Raw genomic sequence first — 14,398 nt, 5'->3', positions numbered from 1 at the left:
TTTTAGCTGTCTGAGCATAAAATTAAATGTAATGTAAAAAGTTAAATCATAACATGCCACCTTTTGATCACAAGTGACAAGCATATGGCTGCTAAACAGTTGGTGGCTAGCACATGAAGCTAATAGAGCCGTCTACATCTTCACTCACTTTCTGCTATGAATGTGTATGCTGACTTCACATGGTCAAAAAGGGAAAAGCAAAACACACACATGGTATTCTGTTCTCCTGCATTATGACGGTTGAACATTTGGGCGACGTGTAAGGCATACCTTTCCCTCTACTTTATTTTCATCTGCCATAAAGCTCCCACTCGGACTTTTTATGTTATCCTCAGCCATTAACTGAGGACCATGCAGAATCTGTTTATTCGACCATGTCAAATCTTTGAGTGAAAACGTGTACCGTGGCAAAAGAAGCTGTTTCAAATACCTTATTTTCATGACCATAAGGTGCACCGTATTAAAAGGCGCAGTCTCAGTTACGGGGTCTATTTCTGTATTTAACACATACATAAGGCGCACCGTATTATTGGGCGCAGGCATGGTAAAACACGCTAGGATGCATGCATTTTAAAAAGGCACCGGGAGCAAAACTGAGTTCGGTTGTACTTTATTGAAGTATTTAAGAATGTACTCATGTTATTTTTTGATCAATCTTCATCCACAAATCCATCAAAGTCCTCATCTTCTGTATCTGAAATTAACAGTTGGGCAAGTTCTTCATCAAACATGCCGGGTTCCCTCTTGTCATTGTCTGAGTCAGTCTCGTTGCCGTTCAGCAATGATGCCGGCTTTCGCGAAAGCTCGGACAACAGTCAAAGCAGATACCTTAGCCCAGGCATCCACAATCCATTCACATATGGTGGCGTAACTCGCCCGGCGTTGCCTCCCAGTCTTAGTAAAGCTGTGTTCGCCATCTGTCATCCATTGCTCCCACGCCGCTCGCAACTTCACTTTGAACGCCCTGTTTACACCGATGTCCAGGGGTTAGAGTTCCTTCGTCAAGCCTCCCGGAATGATGGCAAGCTCCGAGTTCATTTGCTGCACTTGATTTTTCACAGCGGCTGTGAGATGGGCGCGCATGGAGTCACGGATCAACAGGGACTGTGACGTGTGGAAAAAAACATCCGGTCTCTTTATGTACACGTCACACAGCCACGCTCTCATTTTCTCCTCGTCATCCAGCCCTTTTGATTGGCCTTAACGATAACTTCAGTTGCAAACTTTTCTTTAGGCAGCGTCTTCTTCTTAAAAATCACCATAGGTGGCAGTTTCTGTCCATTACCATGGCACCCAAGCACAACAGTAAAAGCCGACTTCTCGTGCCCGCTGTGCGTATCGCTACCGTGCTGGTCCCCTTCTTCTCTACAGTGTGGTTCACCGGGATGTCGAAAGTGAGCGGAACCTCGTCCATGTTGGTGATGTGGTTGGGCTGGATATATTTGTCGGCAATCTTTTTACTGCAGTAGGAACGGAAGATGGCCAGCTTTTCCTTGTAATCCACCGGATGCTGCTGCGCCACGGTAGTCCTTGCCCGGATGGATAGATGGCGCCGTTTCATAAAACGAAAGCACCAAGACGGACCTCCTTGAAAATGTTCAATTTTCATTTCTTCTGCAAGCGTTATTGCCCTCAGTCGAAAGGTGACTGGAGAGATGCTTCTCCCGGCTGTTCTTTGATCATTAATCCATTGCTCGAGTTGGTCTTACAACTCGGACCACCTCGCCTTGTTTCCGTGGAAACTCAGCTTTGTCTTCCTGACTTGGTGAAGCTTGTTTTCCTGCTTCCTTCACTTGCAAACCATGGATTCGTTGACCTTGAATTCTCTCGCGGATGCTCGATTCCCATGATTCCCGCGTAACTGCAGTTTAAACTGTGCTTCGTAAGCATGTCTGTTCATAGGTGCCATTTTCGGGGGTCCTTCGCCAAACCGATGTTGTTTTGCACAATGCACATACCGGCGCTATATACCTGCTGGGGGCGTGCATTTAGCGTCCTCTGACACCCGCATTCTTCCCCCTTTACCTCCGCATGCTGTACTCAGTCACGTCCGCCTTTCCTCGATATAAGCAGGAAATGTCGGCAGGAAATGCTCCCAGTCAGTCAAGCGGAGCGCTCATCAAAGTCACACAACATTTACAGATTTTGGAACTCGGTGCACACGTAAGGCGCCCCAATGATTTTGGAGAAAATGTAAGACTTTTAAGTGCGCCTTATGGTCGTGAAAATACGGTAGATTACACAGATTGTGCAGATGCAGCGAACATTTATGGAAGGGAATCGCAAAGGTTGTTGCTCATAAAAATGTCAAGACTGAAAAACAATAAATATATGAAGACACATAATAATACTCTTAAAAGGTGTGCTTAAACAACATGTTTAGTTTCCTGTCTTTTGTGTCAAACCAGTGCACTGATTCCATTAGTTTTCTCATGACATTTGAGTTCATCTGTCCACTAGTAGTGAAGTGCTCATTGGCCTCTTTTTACAGGCTACTGCAAAGGAGACCAGAATGCAAGAACCATATTGTACAGTCATGTGTTAACTCTGCCCCTTCTCCTCCCAGAGCCCAATGCCTACCGAAGCATGGTGGGACGCGCCGTCAACAGCACCCAGCTTTCTCAGGACTACGCCCAGCTGCGGACCCTGCTGCAGTCTGTACGCTACTATAACCGAGCTCACCTTTATGGCCCAAATTCAGGAAGACCCCGAAGGAATGCCATTCTGCTTCTGGACGGGTCAGTTAAGACTACATACACTATGCCGAAGATTTACTGGGCCTGACGTGCACACGCAGTCGCACACTTTCAGTGTTTATGGCTTTCCACTTGGCCCATTTGAGCGTCTCATCCCAAGCCTAAATGAGGTGTCACCTGATTAACAGCGTGTCGGCACAACTTTTCAACTGCTTGTCGCTCCACCATTTTAAATTTGAGCTACACAATTATCTAACAAAGTCACTGATGGTGTAGTGGTACACTCGCCTGACTTTGGTGCAGGCAGCGTGGGTTCACTTCCCACTCAGTGACGGTGTGAATGTGAGTGCGAATGGTTGTCCGTGTCTATATGTGCCCTGCGACTGACTGGCGACCAGTTCAGGGTGTAGTCCGCCTTTCGCCCGAAGTCAGCTGGGATAGGCTCCAGCGTCCCGCGACCCTAACCAGGATAAGCGGTGTTGAAATGGATGGATGAATTATCTAACAATGCTTGGTTATTAATTAAACTACTGGGTCTGTATTTTTTATTATACCCTTTTACTTGATACATGAGGAAAAAAGGTGAACTACACTGCTAACTTTACTGTACATTTTTACTCTAAATATAACAACAAATATAAAAATATACAGTCTGTCTTAAACAGGGCTATCAAAACATTTACTTTATTAGTCTCCTGTCTGACTTAATTATATTAAGAAGCTTTGCTGTTTCACAGTCTGTGAACCAATAACATTGTCACAAAAAAGGTCCAAATGTTCACCAAACGTAAGACAGTGTTTCCCTGTGATTAAACAATAAAAAAATTTTAAAAATGTGTTAAGATCCAGAATGTTACTGATAACAATAAAAAAAAACATGTTTTAGAATTTGATTTAGACATTTGAAAAAAGGTTTCTATTTGACCGTGACAAAATTATGAAATACACCCATCCATTTTCCATTGTTTATCCTGGAAGAGGTATCTCTCACTGAATTGAAGTGTTTCGTCTATTATTGTAAGGTCCGCTATTTCCAATGCACATGAATGAAAACATCCTGTTGTGTATCTGATCTAATGTAACAATTTTCTTAAGCTCCTCAAAGTTTTTTCAAAGTACATCAATATTAGGCATTGGAATGAAAAAGTTCCTAGTGTTTACTAAAACTACCCTAAAATGAAAGAATTCCAATTGATTAAACAAAGAAATCCAATTAAAAATCAATAAAAAATAAATAAAGTAAAAATAAAATCCAAATGACATTAAAAGCAGGCAAACAGTTTCTGGCCGTTATTGTCAACAATGAACGTGTCTGTTGTGCCGTGGCTGGATGGAAAGACGTCCCAGCTGTGACCAGTCATTTATGAGGCCTTTCTAACGACCGAATAAGTGCAGTGGAAGGTTGCCCTGTGGATCTCGAGGCTTTAACTTGCATTGTTAAATAAACAATTGGAACCACTGTAGACTCCATGAAGTCAAACGGCATGGTAAACCCGTAATAAAATCATGTGTGTAGATAAACACAGGAAGAGTTTGTCTGCACATATCTCAGCCTGAATCTGTCTCTTCTCTGCAGCCACCCACATTGTGACAGGTATTTGGAAAAGAAGAATTTGATAAAAGCCTCCCTTCCCTTGAACGACTTAAATCAGTGAGGACATTAAGAGCAACAGCTGTTTGTTTCTGGCAGGTTAAATTTACTCGCAAATAAAAAGCTGTGCGCTTGAGCGATGGGTGAGCGGTTGGGGATAAGAAGGATGTGGAGGATAAAGGTGAGAAGCGATGGAGTACAAGAGGGAAGATAGCAGGGGAGTCTCTTCAGGTCATGTGTGTCACGTTTAACGACGAGGTGATTCTTGTGTGTTTGACAGTCTTACGAGGGCTGTTCTGGTGTCGGAAAGCTCAACGTTGATTTAGACTCGGAGCTGCTAACTATCCAAATAGCCGAGCTGGGCAGACTAAACAAGCCAGCGCAGCGAAAGTTGTGTCTCTGACATTAAGAAATACACATTCAAGCGTGTCTGACAAGCTGTTGCGCCCCAAATATGGAGCCATTAGTGTTAGGTACAAGCCGACTGCAAATACACCGAAAGGCTCAAGTGCGGGAAAGCGGACACCATAGGAGGGACCCTTTGGGGTGGGGAACAAAGGTTTGTTATTATAAATTGAGTTACACTTGGGAGAAATGTTTTGGGGCTTTTATAAAAGGTCTTTAGTTTTTTTAGGGTCCAAGTACGTGCGAGCACCCTATTGAAATTTGCATCATTTCTTCTTCTGTTTTTTTGTTGTTGTTATTATTAAAAGTAATAACTTTCTCTCTCGCTCTGGTACAGTGCAGACGCTTTTTTGCTCGCTCTGCTTGCTTCACCTCTATTTAAATTTTTTCTTGCTGAAAAGATTGTTTTTCTTCTAAAAAAATTAGAAGCAGCAACTCCTGGATATTTTTAAACCTGTGGGACTGTACTTTTGTTTTGTAGATATAGTCAGTTGTTGCATATTCCAATATTTTCTGATACCCTCTCACCATTATGTGAGTGTGGGCTGCTAATTAGCACAAGCCTGCTATTAGCAACAAGACCAGCAGTCAAGATGCCTCCCTTTTCCACTGAGATACTATCAAGGAATGCTGCAGAGGATGTCAATCCTGGAAACGAAAATCCACCGTCTTAAAGTGTATGTGGATATAAATGGACAGTCGGAGAATTAAATCACTACCGATGTCTCAAAAGGGTGAGCAGAAGTGTGCTAACAGACAGCCACTTAGCTTAACAAAGAGGACGGGATGTGGACTGTGGAAACATTAATGGATCATCCAGCAGTTCTCCCTGGAATTTACTGGGAGCAAAGCCCAAAGATATGGGACATCTAAAAGGGAGGACACAACACCAGCAGATTACCGAGGAATCCGGCTGGCCTGCGTTGTGGGCTGCTTCAACCCCGAGTGAGCAGCCGTGGATGGTCGCTACAGCGAAGGGCAAGAAAAAGGACGCGAGTCAAAGCAAAACATTGACATCAGACTCACAAATACATTTGAGACACTTTTACAAGACCCTGGCCAAGAATGCTCAACCCCCACCACCACTGAAAGGTATGAAACAAAATCCATCCATCCATCCATCCATTTTCTGAGCCGCTTCTCCTCACTAGGGTCGCGGGCGTGCTGGAGCCTATCCCAGCTGTCATCGGGCAGGAGGCGGGGTACACCCTGAACTGGTTGCCAGCCAATCGCAGGGCACATAGGAACAAACAACCATTCGCACTCACAGTCATGCCTATGGGGAATTTAGAGTCTCCAATTCATGCATGTTTTTGGGATGTGGGAGGAAACCGGAGTACCCGGAGAAAACCCACGCAGGCACGGGGAGAACATGCAAACTCCACACAGGCGGGGCCGGGGATTGAACCCGGGTCCTCAGAACTGTGAGGCTGACGCTCTAACCAGTCGGCCACCGTGCCGCCTGAAACAAAATCATACAAGAAAAAAATGGCACCCCAAACGTTAATAGTTGGTGATGGAGCTGTCACATTTTTGCAGTGAGAAGAACACCACAGTACTATGTTTTACCCATTACATGGTGTCTGATATCTCTAAGAAAATCCTGGAGATCACTAATCAGCACCCAACTTTGAAATCTGTCACTAGACACACAGGGGCCCTGGATGTTCTCAAGCACCAATCAGAGGTACTGAAGCGAGATTTCATTGATCTCCTAACAAAAGTACAATGTTTGGATGCTGAGGTTTTCATAAGTGGACCTCTGCCACTTGTATGGTTTGGAGATGAACGTTTCTCTAGGGTCAGTCAATTAAACAAGTGGCTCAAAGAAGTGTATACTGCACTATCCGTGAGTTTCATTGAGAATTTCTGCGTTTTTTGGGGAGTGCAGAAATCTTGGCTGAAGGACAAAAGGATTCAGTTGTTCCCAAACAATCGGAGGAACAAGAGATAAGACGACACGAGGCGCAGACGGATTCATCAGCATCATCCAAACAATCGGAGGAGCTAATGACAAATGAGATGAGCCTGCACTTTCAATCGCCCACACCCCTCCCTGCCCCATTGAAGCCAAGCTCAACGCAAAACTCACTCTCTACTAGACTAAATGCCATGTTAGGTCTGACGGACAGAGTGAAGGCTATTGTCAATATTGGAGTCCAGCCCACACCACCCCAAGATCTTCCTCCCATCCCCCCTCGCCTGAAACCACCGTCCACTAAGATGCAAATGGCCCCACCTCCACCCATGAAGAATCTTATCTGCGAATCTGACTGATATCTGCGGGGTCTTTTCCAGAATAAGTCAGACCCCTATGGAGATCAGGCATTTTTCATCCCTGTAATTACAAGGGACAGAAAGTTGGTCAAAGAAATATGGCACACAAAAAGGTAGAACTACAAACTTAGTGAGGATATTATGTGAATCTATCATACCATTGTCTCCAGTTATCTCTGGGAGACTAGCTCTTTTCAATATCAGGTCACTGGGTAATAAATAAATGTTGATTAATGACATCATTACAACCAATGATCTGGACCTTATATGACTAAATGAAACGTGGTTAACAGAAAGTAGCTGTAATTTTAAATGGGGGAACAAAGCACATTTTAATTTTATGAGTGTCGAATTGGGAAAAAAGGTGGTGGTATTGCTGTTATTTTTAAGTCATCATTTCAGTGTAAAGAAATTATACTGGGTGATTTTTTTCGTTTGAATATCTGTGTTTTAGTTATAGGTGACCCAAAGGTTATTGTTTTAATAATTTACAGACTTCCAAGATACAATAGAAAATGTATGGAGAATTTTTCAGAAGTGCTGTCAGTTATTTGTTCTGACTACAACTATTTTGTCATAACGGGAGACTTTAACATTCATGTTAACAATAACATGAAAAAAATATATAAAGAACTCTGCTATACTAGACACATTTGACTTCTCTCAACATATTAGGAGTCCAATCCACACTCAAGGTCACATTTTAGACCTGGTCATCTCTAAGGATTATGGACATTAAGGATATGGCTATTTCTGACTATTTTTTTTTATTCTTTGAATTACAGATGCTTCCAAAAGTTCAGACAACCTGTATGTCTATTAAGAAAAGGTACATAACTGAGAGTACCGCCACTAAGTTTATGGAGACCATAGCTGTGCCACAAACTGTGAATGCTGAGACAGTTGATGAACCTTTGGATAATTTCACCCTGAAAATCTCAAATGTCATGAATGATGTCGCTCCTATTAAAACTAAAACAATCTTGGGGCGACCTAGAGCACCGTGGAGGAGCACTATGATGGTAAAGACCTCTAAATCAAAGTGTAGGAAAGCAGAACGTAAGTGGAGGAAAACTAAACTCCAAATTGATTATGACCTCTACAGACAAAGTCTTTGTAATTTTAACCAAGAGTTAGTCAGAGCTAGACAGAAAGACTACTGAAATCATCAGTAAGAACTTCAACAATACTCACAATCTGTTTGCTGTGGTTGACAAGCTCCCACCCCCCCGAATCACATAGCTCCAGAACTCCTAACAGCTGATAAATGCAATCAATTTGGTTGTTATTTTGGTGAAAAAATACAATCCATCAGGTTAAATATCAGCACAAATCAGCAAAATGATAAAATGATACTACATCTGAAGCCACCCAGGAAAAACTCTATTACCATGTAAGAATTTGATACATTTGACTAGACTTTACACTGATTTTATCGGCCTGATCGGTATCGGACGATAATTAGCATTTTATGCTGATCGGCTAATTGGCTTTAATGTCATAATTCGCCGATCCGATCAATGATTTTTAGCCTTGTCGCGTGTCTTTTGACGTAGTACTGTAAATATCTATCGGCCAATGAAGTTATTTAAAAAAAATTTTTTTTTTAATTTAGAAAAACATGTCGACGGTGTGGGACAGACAACATGTAATGCCGGATCAGACTACAAGACAAATTTGCTCTTTCACGATTGCACTATGTCAGAATACTGCAATAAAATCTTATATTCCGATACCACCTCATCCTGTTTTTTTACGATCATTGGGCTTTATCTTGTCAACTCCAATGCAACCAGATACACTCGTTACCGTGGTGATGACTACAAGAGTGGCTCGTGCTAACTGAATTATAAGGACAAAATGGGGGAAAACGTATGCTCAGGACAGGAGAGGACGTTCGTTTTAAGACTTGCTTGAGGTATGTTCCCGTACTTTTAATACGATAGCCTGCTCGCAAGCAGGGAACAAAACGTTATGTAGCCTAGCAAGCTACTGCTAGCACTGACAGTTGTACGTAAACATGCCGCCGTTCTGTCAAATCATGCTCTAAAGTTTCGGTATGGGTGAAGTAATTTAATTACAATAAAGTAATGTAATTCCAGTAAGTTAGCACCCATTATTTCTGTCATGTTGTAATGTTGGTTTGACCTGACTGATTAGAATACATAATCTGACAAGAGCAGTGATTTTATGGACTTTTATGGAGCCAAGGAACATCTCACGGCACACCAACAAACAAAAATGTCACAAAAAGTGGATACATGAATTATTGTATGTACTTCCTGCCATCTAACAGAAGACCATTCATTTGTTCTGTCTGCCACTATGCCTCACTGACATAAATAGAGGAACAAAGATTATTACATTATTTATTGTAAATATACTTTTTTGAGCAATTAAGTACACACGTATGTACAGTAAATGAACAAGTAATTTAAAGAGACACATTCCTCCATCTTGCGAGCGGATCGGTGATTGTTTATCATTTTTTTAAACTCGCTGATCAGTGATCGGCCCCAAAAATCCTGATCGTGTAAAGCCTACATTTGATCAAAAAAAACTGTAGAGAAAACGGTTCAGCATCTGAAACCCTCAACGAGCTGTCTTGACTCAATAGCATCTGACTTTTTCAAAGCTATTCCGAAGTCTGTGGTAGCTGATTTGGAGCAAATAATCAATTGCTCACTTCACAATCAATTTCCTAAAGCTCTTTAAGTAGCTGCCATTAAGCTTCTTCTAAAAAAAAATAGAACGCTGGACGCTTCCATGTTAGCAAGCTATAGACCCGTCTCAAATCTCCCTTTCATATCCAAGATTGTTGAGAAGGTTATTTTTAATCAACTCAACATTTTCTTTAACTTAAATTGACTTTTTGACAAATTTCAATCAGGATTCTGAACTCATAACAGTATAGAATCTGCTCTTATCAAAGTGCTAAATGATATAAGGTTGAATACTGACTCGGTAAAGGTGTCAATTCTGGTCTTGTTGGATCTCATTGCGGCTTTTGATACGGTGGATCATAATATACTGCTGAACAGGTTGGAAATGTGGGTAGGACTAAATGGAACAGTCCTTAAATAGTTCAGGTCCTACCTGGAGGAAAGAAGTTATTTTGTAACTGTATTTTGTAACTGTATTTTGGAAGTGTTCAATCTCATCGAATGACAATGACCTATGGGGTCCCTCAAGGGTCAGTTCTTGGACCCCTACTGTTCAGCCTGTACATGCTACCCGTGGGTCAAAGTCTTCAGAACTTTAATTTTGACTATCATAGGTATGCATATGACACCGTTATATCTAACAGTGTCTCCAGATGACTACAGTTCAATTGAGGTGTTGTTTCACTGTCTAAAAGAAGATAAATAACTGGATGAGCCAGATTTTTCTTCAATTAGATCACAACAGAACTGAGATAATTGTTTTTGGCAATAAAGAAAAGAGGATTGCTGTTAGTAAATACCTGGAGTCACTCTCTTTGAAAACCAAAGATAGATTCCGACCTGACTTTCAACAGTCGTAGCAAATCAATTACTATAACTGCCTTCTACCATCTGAAGAACATATCCAGAGTGAAGGCTTGCATGTGTCAAGCAGACCAGGAGAAGCTCATCCATGCTTTTATCTCAAGACTATTGTAATGGTCTTCTGACTGGACTCCTCAAAAAGAGCATTAAACAGCTGCAGCTCATTCAGAATGCTGCAGCTTGGGTTCGGACCAGAACACAGGTCAGAGCATATTACTCCAATTCTAAAGTTTTTACACTGGCTTCCAGTCAGCTTTAGAATATATTTTAAAGTTCTGCTACTGGTCTATAACTCACTAAGTGGTTTAGGTCCTGAATACCCGAAAGAAATGCTAATGGAATATAAACCCAGTAGGGCTCTGAGATCGACAGACTCAGGTCAAATAGTGGAGCACAGAGTCCCACGCAAACATGGTGAAGCAACATTTAGCTATTATGCTGCACACAAATGGTAATAAGTTGCCAACAGAAGTGACGTCAGCCCCAAGTATGAATGTTTTTCCATGTTAAAAACTCTTCTTTTTTCTCATGCTTTTTGGAGTAGTTCCACTTTTAAATTATATTTCTTGCACTGTATGCTGTTTTAATTGAACTTTTATTTATTTTTTTCTCTTTGTTTTAAATGTTTATAAGCTGTTTTTTCTTTGTTTTTAAATGCTTTTAATCATGTAAAGCACATTGAGTTACCTCGTGTATGAAATTCGGTATATAAATAAATTTGCTTTGCTTCGCCAATTAGAAAACTACAATAAATCACCTTTTTGGGGCATATAAATATTTTAAAATACTGTACACATTTTTGCAATTGTGTATCTTGACTAAAGGCTGACATTTTTCAGGAATCCCACTAGGTCCAGTGGGTCCCCACAGGATTCCTGTGGGATGGGAGTGAACTTCACTATCAATCACGTGATTGGGCAGGAGCGGGAGCGAGGCTCATCGAGAGCAGGAGGGAGCGAGAATTGTGATAACAAATTCACCGGGAATTGACGCAAATGGAAACCATGAGTCGGGAGTTGATGCGAGTGGAAACCATGACGGGAGTGAAAAGCATGATGCAGTTATATTTTATTTTAACTTTAATCAAATCAGTATTTGAACATTTCCCCTGAGCATCAAGCTAAACATTGCTCACTCGGGATTGGGATCAATTTCTGTGGGAGTGGGAGTGAGTGGGATTGGGCAGGATTTTTTTTAAAACACTGGTTTGAGCGGGATTTTTAAACACGGGACTGATGACTTTGCCAATGTTAACACAGCTAAAAATCAGAACTGATGTGTTCATTAAACTTTAAAATCACAAAATAAACCCCATCCAAACAACAGCACTCCCTCATATGAATCAATAGAAAAAAAGACACTATTCTCTGCTTTTGTCTTGTTAGACATGCTAAAACTCCTGGAAGCAATTGAGTGTTGTAAAGGATACTAAATTGCAAATGCCCTTATTAAATGTTCTCACATTTTTTGAGTTGGGGGCCTTTATCGCACTTGCACAGAGACTTTTCCACATTGTGAATCAGCATGACACTTTTTAATTGTGTTCTGTTCAGATTGGTTGTGCTTAATATGTTGTTTTTCCTCATTTTCAGATTCATGAAAGATGCTGGTTCAGTTATTGATGCAGTTACGTGGCAACAGTAGGTATTTTACCCCTTTTATCCTATTTTGACCATCATTGAAATTGATAAAGTGCACACACCATTCCCCTAACAATGTTGCTGCAGATCTTTAAAATGTCTTCAGTTGGATTTTCCAAAATTAATGCCTAAATTATTCTTTAAAATGACATATAATAATTGAATCCATTAAGAATTCCTCAGGCACAATAAACAACAATGTAGAAAGAACCACAAATTGGCTGTGAAAACCCTCAATTGTTGATGTTCACAAAATGGTGCTAATGTGTTGGAAGATATATGGGGCTCTTTAACTATGATGCTTATTTTTGAAGCACTTTAAGTTCCAATAAATGGATAATGCTTTAGTGGATGTAAAACAAAATAATAAGTCTAAAAGTGTTAAATTTCGCTTCCTCAAACTGGAAGATACCCTCCTGAAGTAATCATAAATCAAAAGGCACAGGTCATGTTTGTTTTTTTTGTTTCTTTTCCTTCTACATTTTGTGCAAGATCTTCTAGTAGCCAGACATATCCACACTATTACTGAGAGATTGAAGCACATTGTGAAGAACTGTGCGCATTGGGGGACTGGAAAAACAACCTACAGTATGTGTTAAATTAGTAACACCTGTCATTTATCTATTGCACACATTGCAGGAATGCATACAAATCTGTCAAAGTTCCTTCTCTTTGCACACGTGTGTATGCAGCATGACATACCTTGCGTGATTGTACAGTCAATGAGGTTAAGGTCAGATCTAATTAGAAGAAACGGAAGGAGCAAGGGCTTGTCAGTAGGGTTTAGAAAAACACCACCCACACTGTTAAAATCAAACCATATGTTCCAGCTCATTCGCTCTGTCAATTAGCCAGTTTTATACTAGAGCTCCAGATTCCAATCTAACCATTGTGCATGACAGAAGCGCTCATGTCTACTAGAAGAACTAAACTAATAAACTTGGAGACCACTTACTATACTGCAGCTGCCATAACTTATTTTGTAGATTTCAAATGTCGTGCTCTTTTTTTTCCACGTGAGACTTAACAGTTTTTTCTAACTTTACAATTTAACATTTGGAACAATTTGTCCATCTGGCAACTTTTCTGTCTCTATATATTTTGTTTAAATATGAATTATTTCCCAGTATTATAGTATTCCAGTATTTCAAACTCTATTTTCACTCCTTTTCATACGTATTGGATTTCTTTGATTTGAGTTAGAAAAAAAAAAAAAAAAGTCAAAGGCTTTAACCTTTTGACCAGTAAAGGGAGTGGTGTTAAGATATATTTTCAGCAGTCAAATAAAAGCATGCATCTCTAAATTGTATGTTTTTATAAAATAAAGGCAATAATTATTTTTTCTTTGTGTTTTGGATTCTAAAAAATTTTGAGGCACGTCATGTACAGATCATGCAACGTGATAAGTGGCTGCAATCTTTGTGAAACTTTCTTAAAAGAAACAAAACAAAACATGAAATGAGCACTTCAAATGGCTCTAAAATGCATCAATAACAAATAAATTCACAAAAAAACATTTGATTACTAAAGTACACAACTTATACTGCCCACACTCCTCTTCTCACAAATAATGTTCTATTTTCGCTACTTTAGTTCAGTTTTTAGGGCAAGTGACGGCGTTTGAAATGTCACGGTATATTGAAGCATCGACTTGGGCCTGTATGAGTTTATTTATCTATTCAGTTTGCAAAGGCAGCAATTTTGGGAGTAAGGTTGTGTCAGTTCATGACTGTGACAAACATCAATTTATTGCAGGAAGTACATTGTGTTATAGCCCTTTAAAAAATCATTCAGAAAGCAGAAGAAACTCCCAATCAGTGGCCAATCTCCAGTTAGGCCCTCTGAACTTGTTAAGTGTTGACTGCTACTTTGGAGTCGAGGCTTGTAAAAAATATGAGCAAAAAAATGTGAACGGGACAATTTTGCTTCCTATTTGCTGTATGGAGGCCCCTGAACAGCACGATTCATATGAGCCCTAATTGCAGACAGCAGTGCATTAGTGGTGTCCACATGGGAGTGAGGAGAAGCCACAATTTTTTGCCAAGGAAACATATCTAATGTACTTGTAATATATTTATGAATCACATTAAAAACAACAGCCGTGGACCGAGTGCTGCAGAAGAAGAATAAATAGACCAACCAATCAACCAAATCGAAATAAACAAATTTGTTTCACCTTTTGTCTGCGTTTGGACAGGGCATAAATTCCTCAATTTTAAATAACATTGGCTTTTCCTGTTCTAACTTACCAAATGACATTTG

General features: G+C 40.4%; 1 protein-coding gene across 5 annotated transcripts in view; it reads left to right on the top strand.

Annotated features, from left to right (window-relative positions):
- hpse2 (heparanase 2) overlaps positions 1-14,398 on the top strand; it is a 66,860-nt gene that overhangs the window by 31,807 nt on the left and 20,655 nt on the right. For all 5 annotated transcript variants that reach the window (XM_061790312.1, XM_061790309.1, XM_061790310.1 and 2 more), the window contains exons 5-6: positions 2,567-2,738; positions 12,089-12,136. In XM_061790312.1, coding sequence (XP_061646296.1) covers positions 2,567-2,738; positions 12,089-12,136 — 220 coding nt within the window. The remainder of the gene's footprint in view (positions 1-2,566; positions 2,739-12,088; positions 12,137-14,398) is intronic.

The sequence above is a fragment of the Phyllopteryx taeniolatus genome, chromosome 11 (assembly GCF_024500385.1).
Source record: "Phyllopteryx taeniolatus isolate TA_2022b chromosome 11, UOR_Ptae_1.2, whole genome shotgun sequence".
NCBI lineage: Eukaryota > Metazoa > Chordata > Actinopteri > Syngnathiformes > Syngnathidae > Phyllopteryx > Phyllopteryx taeniolatus.
The sequence above is the reverse complement of the archived record's forward strand: the minus strand, read 5'-3'. Positions and strand labels throughout refer to the sequence as shown.